Genomic DNA, 18,330 nt, shown 5'->3' with positions numbered 1-18,330 from the left:
TACACCGTCCCGGTGGCGCTGGGTAGCGCCCCTCGGCTCTTGCTGGGGGTGACAGGGGTTACGGACACCGGTCCCCTGTGGTTGTGGCTGAGGTCCAGGCCAACCCGGTTGGGTTCAGCCGCTCCTCCCAGCACGTTGATCCTGGCCACCATGGTCCCAATCTGAGACACAGACTCCTGGGTAGCCGCGGCCCCAGCGGCGGCAGCTAGTTGGGGTGACGGCTGGGCATCTCCCTCCAGGTGGACCGGGGTGGCAGACTGGTTGCATGCAGGTTGTTGGGCGGCCTGGTGTTTCTTCGTTGCCCGGTCCCAACCGGTTCTACACTTGGCGGATGTGTGGCCGTTGAAGCGGCAGCGCCCTTTCGTCCAGCTGGGTCCCATCAGGCCGGCTTCCCCAGGGTGTATCAACCTGCCAGGTCTCTCCTCCTCCAGTTGGGGCACCAGCTGACAAACAGGGTCTCCCCTACTAGGGGTCAGGCGGTGCTGGGCTGCTTGTGGTGGCTCCTTGGTTACATTCAGCCTCCTCCCCATACACACAGGTTCCTTCCATCCAACAGCGGCTCTCCTCCCCTGGGTGGCGAGGCCAGCCTCGGCCTTAGCTTCTGCAGGTGCTTCTCCACATGAGGGATCCTGCCTCTGGGTATGCCAGGTGGTTGGTAGCAAAGGCTGTTGATGGTGCCAGTCGGAAAGGGGGCTATGATCTCTGGGGGGGTACCTGTGGCCAGTGTGTGGACAGGTACCCACAGGTGGACCAGCAAGGCCCAGAAGATGCCATACTGATGGTAGCCTGAACTGTATTCCGGACTGTCAGCAGACTGTTGGTAGCCACCTGAGTTGGGCCAGAGTTGCCAGCTAGTATTGCGTCCCTGCCAGGCTCCGTCAGCGGCTGGTGGGGAGCCCCTGCGGTGGTTCTGGTTTTGGCAACGGGTGGCCTTCTTATTGACTTTCCTAGTTGGAGCTCTGCATCCTGGTGGGCCTCCATCTTCAGCAGCATGGGGGAACTTGGCTGGGACATGTGCAGTGGTTCAACAGAGTAGCGGCATCTGGTCTTGGAATGTGGGGGAACAGCCTCACTGCTGCTGGTCAACCCTGCTCTCTCCGTGCTGGGTAAAGTCTTCCACTGCAGCAGGTCACCAGTCCCCATCCTTAGGCCGGTCCCCAGTCGTTCCATGCCTGGGGGCTCCCAGGGAGGCTTGGGTGGCGGCTCCCCCACCCCCAGGTACGCGTCGGGCATCTGGGTGAAGAGCCTATTCCCCTGGGACAGCTCCCCATCCTCCAGATTGGTGAGGCCAGTGCCAGGGAGGACCTTTCCACCCCAGAAACAGGTGGTACTGGCCCTAGGGCTGGGCCCCTTTGAAATCTCAGTTCTGGTAGTAGTGTCCATCTTGGGGCTGGCCACTAAGTCTCTGAAGCTTGTCACCTTCTCATTAGGCTCAGTTGCATCGTTCAACACCCCCAGGAGGACACCTACAGGTTCAGCAACCCCCAGTCCAGTATTGCTATTTCTCGTACGTTGAGCACCAACTGAACAGGAGCTGTGCAGCGGACATTCAGTCACCCTTCCAGACAAGGGCATCTCAGGGACCAGGGGTCTGTGACCTGGCATGTGTTTGATGTTCACTGTACTCGACACAGTAGGCCAAAGTAATAACAGAAGCAGTATCTTGTAGATATAGGAGCAGAGTAGAGTAGCCGCACCGCAAGGAGGTTCGAGCCGGCTCACCCCTAGTATAAATACTATAGCTGTGTAATTAGGGTGGTAGTCCACGTAGCCGTAGGCTCGGTCCTCCTGGCTCAAGAGTTTCTGTGGCTGGCGCGCCCCCATGATAAGTAGTAGGGGGTTGGTCTGTTGGTGCCAGCGTCTTGTTTAACTGTTGAGCCTGAGTTGTTCTCCTTTCCAGTATAGCTCTTGATTTCTGTGGCAACCAGCGGATCTTAGCTTAAAGGTAACAGGGAATATGTTAGGTATCACAGATGTCTCTAGGAGCGTATCCGCTAGTGGATATATGGATAGGTAGGTTATCTATATATATACATGGCTACACGCCCATATATATATATATACGTGTATAGGAATATCCCCAGAGCTAGATAGCTTTTCCTCCTTGCTTCAAAAAAATCACGCTTCCTCTGTATATAGTTCACAACTATGAAGGTCGATGGTCCAGGTACACACCACCACTGCCCAGTGTGGGGCAGCAAGTCAGGCTATGTCCACAGGGTGGGCGTACTTTCGTTCAGTTATCATATCAGTTTCCAGTGTTGTTTGGTGAGGTTAGTATTCACTTACTTGTACCCATGATACAAAAAAAACAACCTTATTTATCACTTGGGTATTTATATATACATATATTTGTTTCACTAACCATTCAGCTTTGAAGTAGGGTTGGCAGGCTAGGAAGATGTTGAGGGTCTGAGCGGGTTTAAGGAACTGGTTTAGTTTTCCTTATCACACTGTAGACAGGGAGGGAGGAGCTTGCAAGTTTTTCTCCTAAAAAAATATCTCTGATGTATGCTATAGAATGGCCCCTCTCCTGTGTGGGTGTGTGTGTGTGTGTGTGTGCGTGGAATCTCCTGTCCTTGTAACGCGCGTCCGCGCCGTCAAATCCGCGCACACGGGGAAAACGCGCTCTCACCCCTCAACTCGCTCTCTCATTGGTCCGCTTCGTCCGTTGGATTTATGATATTTTCCGCACTCTGTTGCGCTATCCGTGAATGGCGCTCTGTGTGTCCGATCGCTAGCCCCACACTACAGACGGACTTAGTCTAGTGTGGGTAGGAAGGGGGAAGCGCGTGAGGGGACGGGGGTAACTCCGTCCGTTCCCCCTGTGAGGGAGGGGGGTAACTGTGTGCTGGTGTAATAGGGCCTTTTCTTCTTAATCCTAGGTTTATCTATTATATCACCCTGATTGTATTTGCCTTCAATGGAGAGGGGCCCCTCCCCTTCCCTTGGAATAAGGGGTGTATTGTTGTTGTTGTGCTGTGGGCTTGAGATTGTTTTGATTGTATATCAGGGTCTTTATTATGTTACATCTAGCTTCTATTTCTGTCCTTATCACAATTGCATAACAGATTTGTTTACCAACTCTGTTCTATTTTTAGCTGTTATCACAATACACAATAATCCAAGCCTGTTCTATTCTTAGATTTATCACAACACAACAATTTGTTTGCCAAGCTTTGCTCATAAATCTATTGTTTGGCCATCACACTAGGGTGGTAATCCCTGAAAATGTGATATAATATCTGTTTTCTAGATGGGTGGCTGCGTTGTAGCCTCTCAGGATACTCGGGGTTGACGTAGTTTTTCTCTGTTCTGGTGCACTACACTCGTATGTTAGCTCGCAGCTTGCAGCTATGTGGCATGTTTCAGCCTATCGGCGGCAGGGAATGTCCCGTCCTGCTAGCGCCGCTTGCAGCTATGTGGCGTGTTTCAGCCTATCGGCGGCAGGGAATGTCCCGTCCTGCTAGCGCCGCTTATCCAAATCCAGCTGATGGCGGCAGGGAATGTCCCGTCCTGCTAGCGCCACTGGTTCGGATCCTGCTATCTCTTGCAGTAAAATTGGCCTATTTTCAGCCGTTTACACTTATTTGGCTTGTTTCAGCCAGTCCGCAGGCCTGTTTCAGCCCTTTTGGCGCTCAATTCTCCGTTAGATATCAGCGCTGCTCGCGGTTATTCATCAAATTTCGCTGTCTCGCTTCCACAACTGCCGGATGCAGAGTTAAACTTTGCTGTCCAGGGTGGGTAATTCAGGTTGCTTGCGTCAGTTTTGCCAGATTCACTGCTGGGAGTACCTTAGCCTCAGATGCGCGTCTGCTCTACACTTGTGGTTCGCCGTAATCTCACACAGCTGTCACCAAAGTTGTGGTATCTGCCTAGGGTAAATGGCAGACACCAGAGTTCGAATAAAGACTACGGCAGTGTGAACAGACGTGGACACCTTACTATAGAGAAGCTACGCTTCTCTAGCATTCACTAGACAAGAATCAACATCTATTTCAGTTGTCACTTTATTGAAGGTGTAAAGGATACTAAAGCTATATACAACAAACAATAACTACATGGATAGGAATAAATGATCATAACATAAAAGCATTATAATACATATACAATAGTCAGTTTGGGCAATCATGATTCCCCATCCCTGGAAAGGGTGGGGGGGATTAAGAATACAGTTAACCATAATATAAATACATATGGATTAGGAATAAAGATGGTTAAAGATAAATCATACAGTAAAACATAGATAATTGCAATGGTTAGGTAGATGGCTATCCCTGTCTGGGGCAGGCAGGATAGCCCATGGAGCAGCACAATAGGTAGATAAGCATAGAGGGGTTGAGTGGTAGGTCTGGGTACTAAAGAGGGAAGGTTTGATGATTACTTGTGACAACAACAGTCTGTGTGGGGGCAGGTTTAGATCCTTTATCCTCAGGGTTGAGGTGGTGCTGATAACTTGGTGGTTGAAGGGGAAGGTTCCGGTGCTTAAGATGGGAGAGGGAGGGGTAACACCCCTCCCTCCATTTGCAGGACAACTGAGAGATAAAATCAGTACCGTTATCTGACATCTTTTCAGGTGGCTTCATAATTGTAGAATAACAGGATTTAACTAGGTGCGTAGCATCACTATAATGTCTTGGTTTCTGCATGGTCCAGAGCTGCCGCATACCACATATTGATTTTGACAGATACACAGACATTTTAAAAAACGTTTTATGATTTAAACAATTAAACAAGAATGTTGAAATTGTTTTGCATATGACTAGCATACAACAGAGATATAAATTTTACCACTCAGCCACTGTCATGGTCCATCTAGGAGATCACAGAGTGACTTCCAAGCGATCATCGATATGTTGATGGAGTCAACTATCAACGCCTTCTCACGCTCAGGACGAGATATTTAACTCATCATCGTGGCTCAGCTATCTTTAAGTTTTGAAAAGAAACAACGGATATATACTACAGAAATGATTTTGTAAAGAATAGTCTTAGGTTTCACTGGCCTTTTTGGGATATATTTTGAAAAGACTATAGATACATTTCTGACCAGCTGTAGACCTTCACACACAGCTTGATTCAGTTGCTGTGTCGCCTCAGAAATGCTTTCTTTATGCTTTTTCAAGTAGCTGGTGACATACTTTGTTGATGTAACCTCCGGTTGGAGGTCTTCTTTTGAATAAAATGAGACACCTAGTGGCTAAATTATCGACTACATAACACACGTGTTTGTAGAGAAACTCTGCAGCTGCTCCTTAGCAGGTTATGTTAGTAATTAAACAAAATATAACTTTTATTCACTATAATATGTAATAATTTATTATTATCTTGCCTGCAATCTCTTTCAGGAAGAAACCTAGTATCTTAATTAACATGCAATCTTTTTCAGGAAGAAACCTATAGTTAAAATTGTAAACTTTTTATTAGTAACTCGCCCTAATTATATGCACCTTAGAGGAAATAAAATCTTATCTTATCTTATCTTATCAATGTTTAGGGACATACTTACATTTTAGGACTTGATATAGATGCTTCGCTTATAACATTGTACTTTGTTGTCATAAAAATCAGTATTCCAAAAATCAGATCAATCGGATTATTGTATCATATAAAAATTTGTTGTTAAACAAGTTAAAAATCAACATGTTTAAAATTGACATACGGACATTCTGCTGGTGACTATTATAGATATGTTACGCTTTTTAACCCGTAACTGACTTTTACAGGAATCACCTGTATGCAAAATTTGAAATCAATAGGACAATTCTAACATGATTAGATTAACGAAAAAAGCTATCCGTTCCGGACGGACTGATCGACCCTAATTATAGAAAAGCTTCGCTTTTAAAAATGAATATTGCAATGTTTATGTAAAATTAGTTAAAAAACTATTATTCTTAGGCAATATAAATGCATAGAGGGCCCTGGAAAAAATATTATTTTTTCTTGACCCATTATGCAACAAAAGTTAGGATTGGCACAAAAAAAATAGTTTTTCAGTAGGGCTGCGAAATCGATTAATATCCGATGGGTTTTGAGCCATAATGAAAAAGCATGTATAGCATCGTATTACAGACAATTTTCCATAAATTATAATACAAGCTTATAATTTTTTATTTCAATATCCGCGGAAGATGTCTGTAGTACGATGGGATAAATAACTATTATAAAATATAAAATATACATCTTCTGCTCATTGTATAGACAAATCTTTAAAATTAAAAAGTAGTTTAAAATTATAATTTATTTAAGACTTATGTAATTTAAATTAATTTTTTAAAAACTCTTTAGGAAATGATTTGTGTATTTAGAAATATACTGTTACTTCTTTCTTAATTTTTCTACAAAAACATTTTAGATGAAACTAATGTTAAAAACTACGAAGCCTTAGCAGCCGCAATAGTATTGAGCTGCCGCCTTTATTCTATCATTCTGCAGCTGCTCTTAGCATCACCGTAGTAATTATCTAACAAATACAGCCGCCGCCTTAATTTCATAGATTTTTTCTTTCTTAAGCGTTTAGTAAATCAACATTGCGCATAACAGTAGCAAACTGTCAGCTGTCCTAAATATCAGCGGCTGTCAAGCCTTGAAGCCAATTATTTGCGTCAGGGATCTAAAGGGATAAGAAGATTGCCGTTAACTTGATGTACATCCACAATGATGATACTCCTTCTTTAGATTACAATTATTGGTTAAACGTTTGGACACTCAACTTATGAGCCAACAAATCAAAATTCAATAAAAGTGCCAAAAATTGTTAACACATAAATTAAGAAAATGTTACTATAAAACTTTGGGGACAAGTGTAATAAACAGTCCAATGTCCCCTCTCTCCCTAGCTGAGTTGCATATAAAGGGAAATTCCAAAGTGTTTATTATCTGGGATTGTGAAGGAATTCAAGAATGCATAAGAAAAAAATTCATGCAATTCTAATGCAATAATAAAACTTGCGAATTTTGAGTGGTAACAGATTTTTAAAGGGGAAGCTTTTCTACAATTAGGTTCGGTCTGTCCGTACGTCCGTAACAGATAGCTTTTTTCGTCAATTTAGTTTTTAAACTGTGTATGATTATTCCTGAACTAGTTGGGTACGATTTAGAAACCGTAGCAACTCTATAATCGTTACCAGAATGTCCGTACGTTCCTTTTAAACATGTTGATTTTCAATTTTCTAACAACAATTTTTATGTGATATAATCATCCGATTGATCTGATTAATGGAGTAATGATTCATATTACAATAAGGTTTTGACACTCAACGAGAGGTAATGTTCGTAAGTCATACCGTTTCAGAGCTTCGCTTTAATGGATGTTGTCATCCTTGTTTTTACATAACCTAGTATACAAAAAAGCATTTGATCTTATATTATTCTTTACTATAAAGAAGTAAAATGTTTGTCCGTGTGTGTGTCTGTCCGGTCGTTGTTTGTTGGCTTGTCTATTAAGATATCGCTAACATTTTCCCTCTCTATAACAAAGAATGCTTGTGTACAAAATAATACTGTTTTTTCATCCAACTAATGTTGAATGTGATTTTTCAAATTTTCTAAAATAGCATTAATTTTTTTATATTTTTTTGCAATTTATAAAAGTTTTTTATGCTTATTACATAATAGGGTAAAATTAGAATACTTAAGTATAAAAAAATTAAAGTGATTTTTTGTAAATCTAACAAATTATTTAATGTAATTGGGGTTTTGCAATAAAAACAAGGATTGCAACATCCATAAAAGCGAAGCTCTGAAACATTAGGACAAACGAACTTGTAGAGTGTCAAAACTGAAAAATCACAATATATTGAATGACGAAACAAAATTGTAAGAAAGTTTATAGACATACTTACGTTTTTAAGACTTGATTATAATGATGCTTCGCTTATAACATTGTGCTTTGTTGTTAAAATGGACGTACGGATATTCTGGTAACAATTGCTACATTTTCTAAATCGTACCTAACTACTATAAGAATTATCATGCAAAGTTTGGAATCGATAGGACAATACTAATCTGTTTAAACTAACGAAAAGAGCTAACTGTCTGTGACGTACGGACGAACGGACCTACCCTAATTATAGAAAAGCTTCGCTTTTAATTTGAATACTTAAAAATAGAAAATTTGTCATTCAAAAAGCTGATACTTATATTACTTTATTATTGGATATTTTACCAAGTTAAAAAATGTGTTTCATTTAATCCCTGAAAAATTTGTAAACAATGTCTTTTGTCACCTAATCCTTTTTTATTATTCACTTAAATTTATCTTAAAAACAAGGATGGTAACATTCATAAGTATCAAAGCACAAAAAGATCAGTAATGGCGGAGAAAGTAAAATGATGAGAATAGTTATTTCTCGCATCGTATTATAAACAGCTTTCCGCGGATATAGAATGTACAATTATGAGATTAAAACCAGTTTTTTAGCCCCGAGGTGACGAAGGCACGGGCTAAAAAAATGGTTTTAATCTAATGATTGTACATTTTTATATTCGTAGAAAGTTGGATATAATACGATGATAGACATAGTTTTTTCGTATGGATGAGAACCGGTTCCTATCCACCGGATTCGAACGAATACGAGAAAAACCTTTCATATTTTTTAAGCATAACGGATAGACTAGCGGACCAAGCAAAATAAAAAATCAGTAATTTATGTTTAATACCAGCTATGTAAATCATATTTACCCCCTTGCCTCACGGACTGGCTGACATACCGACGGACGGCCAAATAAATTGAATTATGGAGTAGCTTTGCTACAAATAAATAAAGAGCGCACCCAAAAGTCACAATAACAATACGTAGCTTATAAGCTTGCAAAATCAAAATTAAATGTTGAAATTTATGGTATAAGCAATTAAAAATATTAATATTCCTACAATTTTAAATTAAAAACTTTTTTCAAAAATAGTTATCAGAACTTGAACATTTGATGTTAATAATCCGCTTTTAAGCAATATTACATTATGGATTTATTATTACTTGGATATTACACCAGATTATCATGTACTCACTTTAAAAAGTAAAACTTGTAGCTTGTTATAATAAAAACTAAATCCCCATCCACCCCCTTACCCCATCTCATTCTACTGGCCGGATGAACGAACTGGCCAAAAAATTCCCCTAAGACTAAACCTCTAGGGCCTGTCCCTTAACTTTGAGAGGCTTTATAAACGAAAATATGCCCCCCCCCGGGCCCCCCCCCCCCTCCCCCATTATTTTCAATAAAAATATTACTACTTTAATTATCGTAAGTTGTAAAATCGTGTAAAAGAAAACAATAAATCTAAAAAAAACTATTATTTTATTTCAAATACACACATGTATTCAGGGAGGGAGGGGGCATTTGGCTGTTTATTCAACCAATCCCCAAAGTTTTATAACAATGTTTTCTTATTTTCTGGCTGAACAACTTTGGGGACTTTTATTGAATTTTGATTGGTCTGTTCATTTAGTTGAGTGTCCAAACGTTTCAACCATTAATTGTAATTTGTGTATCACCATTGGGGTTGTACATTAATTCATCGTTAATTGTCTTATCCCTTTAGATCCCTGCCTATATTACATATGTAACAAAGTACATAAATCATATATAAACATAAACACACCTTCACAATAAATAAAAATAATGCAAGATTCTTTGGCTTTTTTAGTAGCGAAGCTACTCTATAATTCACAATGTCCGTCCGTCCGTCTGTCCGTCTGTCCGTCCGTCTGTCCGTCTGTCCGTCTGTCCGTCCGTCCGTCTGTCCGTCCGTCCGTAATTAATGAATTGGGGGAAACGTGATTTTCTCGGCTCCTATAAAAGATAGAATTCTGAAATTTTTTGACAACATTCCCATCATCAAGGAGCACAATTAACTATAAAACACCAATGGCGGTCGGACTGCTTTTTAGCAGGTTTTAGGCTATTTTTTATATTTTCCAAATTTTCCCCATATCTTTGGTGTTTATGGTCCGATTTTCGAAATTTTTTCAGTTAAAGATATCAAAATTAAATTTCCCGTCATTTGAAGAAAACAACAATGACGGTCAGACTGCCTTTTTGCAGGTTTTTGGCTATTTTTATATTTTTCACATTTTTCCCCATATCTTTGGTGTTTATGGTCCGATTTTGGAAATTTTTTCAGTTAAAGATATCAAAATTAAATTTCTGGCATTTTAAGAAAAGAAACAATGGCGGCCAAACTGCCTTTTAGCAGGTTTTGGGCTATTTTTATATGTTTGACATATTTCCCCATATCTTTGGAATTTTTGGTCTAATTTTAAAACTTTTTTGCATTAACAGTTTCAAAATATTTTTTCCCATTGTTATGTGCATCTAGTATGTAATTTACTTTAACCGTCTTCATCATACAAAATAAAACAAGGTTTTGTGTATTCCCAATAAATCTATTCTTGATTTTAATAAATACACTTTAAATCTACTTTTACATATTCCCATCCACAATTTTTGTGCTTCGCTACTTATGGATGTTGTCATCCTTGTTTTTATTATTTATTATAGAAATAAACATTCGCTTAACTGTAAAACTTTTAGGAGATTAATTTTGGAGATATAGAAAACTTATGTAAAACAAGTGATAAAACCAAAAGTAGATAATTAAACCTACAGATAAAAATCAATTTTATAAACTTTAATAGTATTCAAAATTTATCAAATGACTCAATATAATCTTTTATTGTGTTATTAGACCCTCATCATGTAACTCATCATAATAAAAACAAGGATGACAATATCTGTATTAACAAAAATCATAGAATGGACAAACAGATAAAGTATAGAGCACATGTTCAGTTCTCAGGACACTGAAAAAAAGAGACAGAATCTGCAAAAGCTCCAAAATTTTTTAAAAAGACAGACAGACAAAACAATGTGCAGATTAGATGCACATATGTCATAGGAATCTTTAATAAAAGTTTTTTCTGTCCATCTTTAATAGCAGTCGAGATAATCACATTTATCCATTATTGTAACAGACTGACTGACAGACAAATCGAATTATAGAGGAGTTTTGCTACTAAAATTTTATACATTACTCCAAATTATTATTATGTGTGATCAATCTAATTTGAGAATAAACATTAATTTGTTTTAATTTCTGTTTTTGGGATTTCAGATATGAAGCAATTTTTATTTTAGTTAATTTTCATTTAAATTTTGTACTAATAATAATTTTTAATTTGTAGGATGTGAGTATAAGAGATTTGAAGTCAACATATATAGATGATAGTCCGGTCATCTATGCCAATTCTGCTGTTACTAATGGTTTTGGAGTTCAGGTATGTATATAGATGGCGTTGCTACAAAAGACCTACTCTACAAAAGACCTACCCCTACAAAAGACCTACTCGTCGGTTCTACAAAAGACCAACGCCTACAAAAGACCTACTCTACAAAAGACCAACGCCTACAAAAGACCAACTCTACAAAAAATCGTAATGCTAGAAGGTCATGGCCGCAGAGCTCAGCCCCCTGGCCTGCCTAGCCGCGGGCGCTCGGCCCCCTTGCCTATAACCTAACCTAACTTAACTTAACTTATATGTAATAATGTATGAATGTTTATCGTACATTAACTTAATTATATTTTAGAATTTCATTGATTTACAAAAAGTGGTTGGTAGGTTTTTTTTAAATTTCAATATTTTTTTTACAATATTTAGGTAAGGTTAGGTTAGGTTATAGGCAAGGGGGCCGAGCGCCCGCGGCTTTTCAGGCCAGGGGGCCGAGCGCTGCGGCCATGTATTGATTATGTATTACTTTATTAATAAATTTGATGTTTATATAACAATATATATTCGTAGGTCTTTTGTAGAGTAGGTCTTATGTAGGGGTAGGTATTTTGTAGAGTAGGTCTTATGTAGGGGTAGGTCTTTTGTAGAGTAGACCTTTTGTAGGGGTAGGTCTTTTGTAGAGTAGGTCTTTTGTAGCAATGCCATCTAGATGATCATCTATGCCAATTCTGCTGTTACTAATGGTTTCGGAGTTCAGGTATTTATATAGATGATAGTCCGGTCATCTATGCCGAATCTGCTGTTACTAATGGTTTTGGAGTTCAGGTATGTATATAGAAGATAGGTTGGTCATCTTTTCAAATTCTGCTGTTACTAATTATTTTGGAGTACAGGTATGTATATAGATGATAGTCCTGTCATCTATGCAAATTCTGCTGTTACTAATTGTTTTGGAGTTCAGGTATGTATATAGATGATAGTCCAGTCATCTATGCTAATTCTGCTGTTACTAATGGTTTCGGAGTTCAGGTATGTATATAGATGATAATCTGGTAATCTATGCCGAATCTGCTGTTACTAATGGTTTCGAAGTTCAGGTATGTATAAAGATGATAGTCTGGTCATCTATTCTAATTCTGCTGTTACTAATGGTTTCGGAGTTCAGGTATGTATATAGATGATAGTCCGGTCATCTATACCGAATCTGCTGTTACTAATGGTTCTGGAGTTCAGGTATGTATATAGATGATAGTCTGGTCATCTATGCTAATTCTGCTGTTACTATTGGTTTCGGAGTCCAGGTACTTAATTTATCATTTTATAAAAGTAACAGGATGTCTGTCAGTCTATGTGTTTGTGTAGCGTAAGATCTCGATAACCTATAAAGTTTTTCTTTACATTGATGCTTACCATAGATACAGCAAGAATTATTACTTAATCCTCCAAAAAGAAATCGTCTAAAGAAAAAATTATCCCCCCTCCAAAAAAAAATATATGTATATATATTTGATAATGGGTCAAATCCTTAAAATTTTTTGGCTAGCCTAAGTGTTATGGTTTCTTATAATTTTTGTATATTCCTTAGGCTAATAATTAATAAATTGTGGGTTAAGGAAATTTTGATTTCTAGGATTTTGTGAGATATGGTCAAATCATTTTTTTCTCACAAAATAGCTGTTTATTTCGATTAGAAGTTGAGTGAATTTCCAATTTTATTTTCATTTTTGGAGGTTTGGTGATAATATTTTTTTGTAATTTTTGATATATTTATAAGCTGAAATTTTTGTGAAGCATTTGCTATATACCTCACTTTGTCCGTTTGTCCAACCATATTTTTTCGCTACTCATAGATGTTGTTATACTTGTTTATTATTAAGGAGACTTTGTTTGATGGTATCCATCCAACCAGAACTGTTATAGATGTACACACTGGAAGGTAAGCCGCCGCCACCCAGCAAATTTTGTGAACAACTTCAGGGATCTAAAGGGATAAGACAATGGCCGATAAATTGATGCACATCCCCAATGATAATACACAAAATTATCTATTCTTTTGATTACGATTAGTTGTTAAAACGTTTGGACTCTTAACTTAATGAACCAACTAATCAAGGTTCAATGAAACAAGACTCATTCAAAATAATTTTGATTAAGATTTGTTCATTAATTGGGGTGCTAGATCGATTCCTAGATTTTTAGGTTTTCGTGATTTTCTCTATATTTCTATTCAGGATTGACGGATGAAATTATCAGGGATTATGCTTATATTCTACATATGTATGTTCATCAAGTTTCATTAAAATTTGTCTATTAATTGCGGTGCTAGATCGATTCCTAGATTTTTAAGTTTTCATGATTAGGTTGCATGATTTTAAAGGCTTCGTGATTTCCCTATTTTATCAAATCTAATGATTATTGTATGACACGGCTCAATAGTGAATTTTTTCCAGATATCCATTCATAATTTTTTAGCTTCGCTACTTATTAATGTTGTCATCCTTGTTTTCTTTAGATATGATGATTTATCAACTGAATATTCCACAATCTACAATGTACAAACAGTTACTGTCAGGTTTGTTCATAAATAACATTGTTTTACAGAATAAACAATTTTAATCACCCATAAAATCTATCTTTTTGTGGGTTAGAAATTTTTTTATTTTTATTTTCAAGTGTTGGGTTTCTTCTTAGTGGCATTTCTAAGGGTGTGTTGTATTTTTTCAGCCTTTCACTGCTCCTCCTGTAAACCTAAAAAAATATAACAAAATTATTTAGAAATTACTTTAAATAATCTTTCGCCGGTAGGAGTCCTTTATTTTTGCAAATTATTCACTTATTTCTTCACATCTTATTGATTTTTATTTTTTAAAAGCGAAGCTTTTCTATAATTAGGGTCGGTCCGTCCGTCCGTTCGTAACGGATAGCTTTTTTGTTAATTTAGGCATGTTATAATTGTCCTATCGATTTCAAATTTTGCATGGTGATTCCTTTAATAGTTAGGTACGATTTAGAAAGCGTAGCAACTCTATAATCATCACCAAAATGTCCGTACGTCCATCTTAAACATGTTGATTTTTTTACTTTGGTTCGTCCTTTTCCCCTAAACCGATTCTATGAATGACTTGTAGAGTAGCTTTACTGGGAAAAAGCCAACCCATACCTTAAATTATGCATTTATTCTAGCGAAAGTAAAAGATTATAAAAATATTATCAAAATTAGACAAACTTAAAACAATTTAATATAACTTTTAAGTAAAAAAGCTTGTATAAAGACCTATCTATTAAAATGGGGAAATAAGATCTATAAAACGAAGACCCTAAAAGATAATATTAGAGAACATAACCCTTTTAATAGAATGGTCATAGTACAGCTAAAAAATTATTAGCAAATATTGTCAATATAAATTAAAATTAGTAAAACAACACAAGAATCATAAAATTAGAGGTTTCGTGATAAAAACTAAATTTAAAAGAATGAAAATCTGAAAAAATTAAAGAAGACATTGAAAAAACATTATTAGAAAAAACTAATTCGAAACCAATAGTTTAATGTATTCTTGATGTAAAATAAAATAAAATGTGATCTTATTTATGAAATGAATATTGAGATTTAGTTGAATTATACCCACACTATTAAATGCAAAATCTTAAAAATCAGGTCGCCAATTTTTAATTAAACATGAAATCAACACAAAAATAAAAGTCATTCTTTTTGTCTCTCCTTTTTGCATAGGTCTCAGGCCTATAAAAGTGAACCTGGAAGAGAGAAAAAGTCAGTCGTTTCACGGAATTTATATATCACACAAACTCTATTTGAAATTTCTAAAATTTAAGGGAAGACTCCCTTCTCTTTCTTTGGAATTTTCTTGAGAGTCTTGGCGGCTCAAACTTAGGATTTTACATTTGGAACACACCTAAAAAGTAAAAAGTTTTGTTAGATAAATTCATAATACTTTGTTAAATAAATTATAGAATATCATTTTGGTGTTGGTCAATTGAGATAAATTTAAGAATAGGGCCTCCTTAGGGCCTAAAAGCTTAGGTATCCGGACGGATAGTTATCTCCAAATTTTCTTCTGAAGAGAACTCCTATAGCGCGGTACTAGGTACCAGCAAGTCGCAAGTCACTACGGGGCTAAATAGGAATAACACAGGGAAGGTACAGTGGTGGCTCGGCTACCAACGGTTGATGATAGCACGCTATCTGACGGCCGATACTAACAACTGTATCCTCCCCCAGCTTCTGAAGTATAGGAAAGTTGGAGATCGTTATCTATTCGGACAATTTAACATTTTCGGATTAGAACTTTGAATAAGTTCACGTCTTAAAGGTAGTTTTGCTTTGTTAATACTCTGGAAGATCGGTTCTTAGCTAGACCTAGTGATTTTCTTACCTGACAAAGGTACCTAACAAAGAATCTCACGCCTCACGGGGCTGTAGGCAGCAGAACGGAATGTTGTAGCTGTGTTCGCATGGCTCTAGTAATCACAACAGATCCTTCCAGTCCAAAAGTGTTGGCAGAGTTAGCTACCTAGGAACAAAAGGATTCTTAGAATAAAATAACAGTATAAAGTTATCAATAATATTCTAATGCCATTTTCGGAATAGGGCTTATAGGCAAAGATTGTCCCTTAAATATATTTGGGTTTAGGATCGGTGTAAAATAGTATCACCATTCTAAGGTTGAATATATTTGACAAAACAGGGATTAGTGCGTCGCTGATCTGGAAAGGAGACACTGGTGAGAGATTGTGGTTCTGTGATAAAGGACTGCATTTGTCCCTGGAACCCGGAGGCGACCCATAAGTTGGTTCCGTTACCGGATAAACCCAGGTAAGATTTAACTTTTCCTTTAGGGGGGGAGAGGGCTATAAAGCCACTAAATAAGTCTTACCGCTAGATATCCATAGTCAGAGTTAACATCCTTTTCTTCTAGCCTCGAATATAGCCTCGAATATATGTCCTGAAAATGGAAGATAATATTATTGATAATATAGACGAGGATGTATTAAATCCTCCACCATACAACCCTGAATATCAACCTAACTTAGATAATACTGAACAGCAGTATTTACACTTAGAAAATATAAATGATCAAATTGAGGAAATACCTCGAATTCAAACTGAGCCTGAGGTTCACACTATTCCAGCCATGTTTGTTTTAAATAACAGACGCAGAAATAGAATCTTGCATAGGCCACAATTACATTTCAACCCCCAAAATGAGATAGAGCATAATATACAAACAATAAAGCAAGAACAAACAGGCACAAAGCCTAAAAATAAAAAAGAAAATAAACCATCATCAGATCCACCAGAATATGAATCTGAATCTAGCGATTATTCAGAAAAACATAAAAATAAAAAACACAAAGATAAAAAATACAGACACTATGATCCTCTCAATCCTCATGGCTTTGAGGATAGGCGACATCACAAACATCATGAACACCGTCACAAACAAAAAGACAAACAAAGCGATAGCGACAAAGAGGACAGAAGGAAAGACGATAAAAACTTCTCAATGCCAAAGAGAAAGAATAAACACAGAGACAGTAATAGTCCAACATCAAGTTCAAGTTCAAGTTCCAGTTCATCTGATACGGAATCAGATTGGGACAGACGAACATCCTCTAACAATAGAGATAATAGAAATAGAGAGGAAATGAACGAAATGAACTTATTAGAAAATAAACTAACCTCTGAACAGATGGATAAGTTGAGGCTCCTTCTCCAAGATTCACCCAGCCATACAGATCTAAATATTAAAAAAATCATGAAACTTATCCCAAACAATCTAGTATGGGGTATCGCAGAACATGAGCGCATTTTTCGCCAAATAAAATATCTTGGCAAAATACCCAATCTATACGGGGAACAAACAAATCCTTTTACTTTCTTCAACACTTTTAAATATCTAGAAACATATATAAAACCATTCACCCATAGTTCCTACAACAACATAATAATCCACTATTTTAACCCAGAATCAAGGAACAAACTGGACATGCTAGAAATAGATCCTAATGTGCTAAGTGCACAGGATTTTGTAAAAGCCATCCTAACTACCATAGGTGCCGAAATACTTGGGCCACAGGATTACGAAAGGCGTTTCCACACCTATAGGATAACGGCAGAGGACGAGGACAGACCTAACAAAGCTGTCATAAATCTAGCTGCAATGTTGCAAAAAACGGGAAATTCCCACGAAAATCAAATGGCTAAACTTAGAGAAAAAGTGTGTTTTTATCTGGTACCGCAATATTTGCAATCTGCATTTTTGGCAACGACAAATATACCACATTGCACAAAAGAGACAATACTAAACTGGTTTAGCAATAATCGCAGCTATTATCATGCAGCTGTGGACAGAAAAAGAAGGATGGAAAAACAGAAAAACGGGAATGTTAATCAATTAGGAAAAAATCGCCTAAATTCCCTAACAGCCAAAAAAGAGACACCAAAAGATAATGGCAAAAACAAAGGACAACAAAATGATAAAAATGCTAAAGATGTATCTACAAAACCTAAACCTGTTTGCGAACATTGCAAAAAAGGACATTATAGCAAACATTGTCTTAAACACCCAGACCCTGCTATTAGGAAAGCTAATGGGGAATGGTGGGACAAAAAGAAAAAAGAGAAGGAATTGGCCAATCGTATCGTTTGCCTACTATGTAATTCTGACACCCATGGTAGTGCCGATTGTCACTATTACCCCAATGTGACACCGGCCCAAGAACAATGCCCTAGATGCCTACATTATGGGATAACGAGACGCCATCATCCACTGGCAGCGTGTACTTTACCACTGCCAGCGGAAAAAAACGGCTAAGGCCGCCGAGTACTTCTCAAGAAATCAATAAAATACATAATACGGACTCTTGGGAAATACCCGGCGCCCCTGACAAAGGGAAAAACTCACCTGCTATAAACAAACATCAAATATCCATTCCAGTGGCAGTTACACTCACTCTAAAAACAGAAATAAATAATGAAAATCAAGAAATTAAACTACTGGAATGTTCAACCAATAAAGACAAACAAAATAACCCTGTAAATATCCCACTTAATTATGATATTCAAGATGAATCT

General features: G+C 37.5%; 1 protein-coding gene and 1 non-coding gene across 2 annotated transcripts in view; one reads left to right on the top strand and one right to left on the bottom strand.

The window, feature by feature from the left end:
• The window catches only part of LOC145327195 (uncharacterized), a 146,035-nt gene that overhangs the window by 87,298 nt on the left and 40,407 nt on the right, over nucleotides 1-18,330 (top strand). Inside the window, exons 18-20 of the mRNA XM_080170772.1 lie at nucleotides 11,190-11,282; nucleotides 13,112-13,170; nucleotides 13,747-13,806. Of these exons, the coding sequence (XP_080026898.1) occupies nucleotides 11,190-11,282; nucleotides 13,112-13,170; nucleotides 13,747-13,806 (212 nt within the window). The remainder of the gene's footprint in view (nucleotides 1-11,189; nucleotides 11,283-13,111; nucleotides 13,171-13,746; nucleotides 13,807-18,330) is intronic.
• On the bottom strand, nucleotides 4,790-4,993 carry LOC145327324 (small nucleolar RNA U3). The gene has a single exon (XR_013882152.1). It is a non-coding gene; the product is annotated as a small nucleolar RNA U3 (small nucleolar RNA).

This window comes from Acartia tonsa, chromosome 8 (assembly GCF_053477335.1).
Source record: "Acartia tonsa isolate MP-2025a chromosome 8, ASM5347733v1, whole genome shotgun sequence".
Classification (NCBI taxonomy): domain Eukaryota; kingdom Metazoa; phylum Arthropoda; class Copepoda; order Calanoida; family Acartiidae; genus Acartia; species Acartia tonsa.
This window is presented reverse-complemented; position numbering and strand designations above follow the sequence as displayed.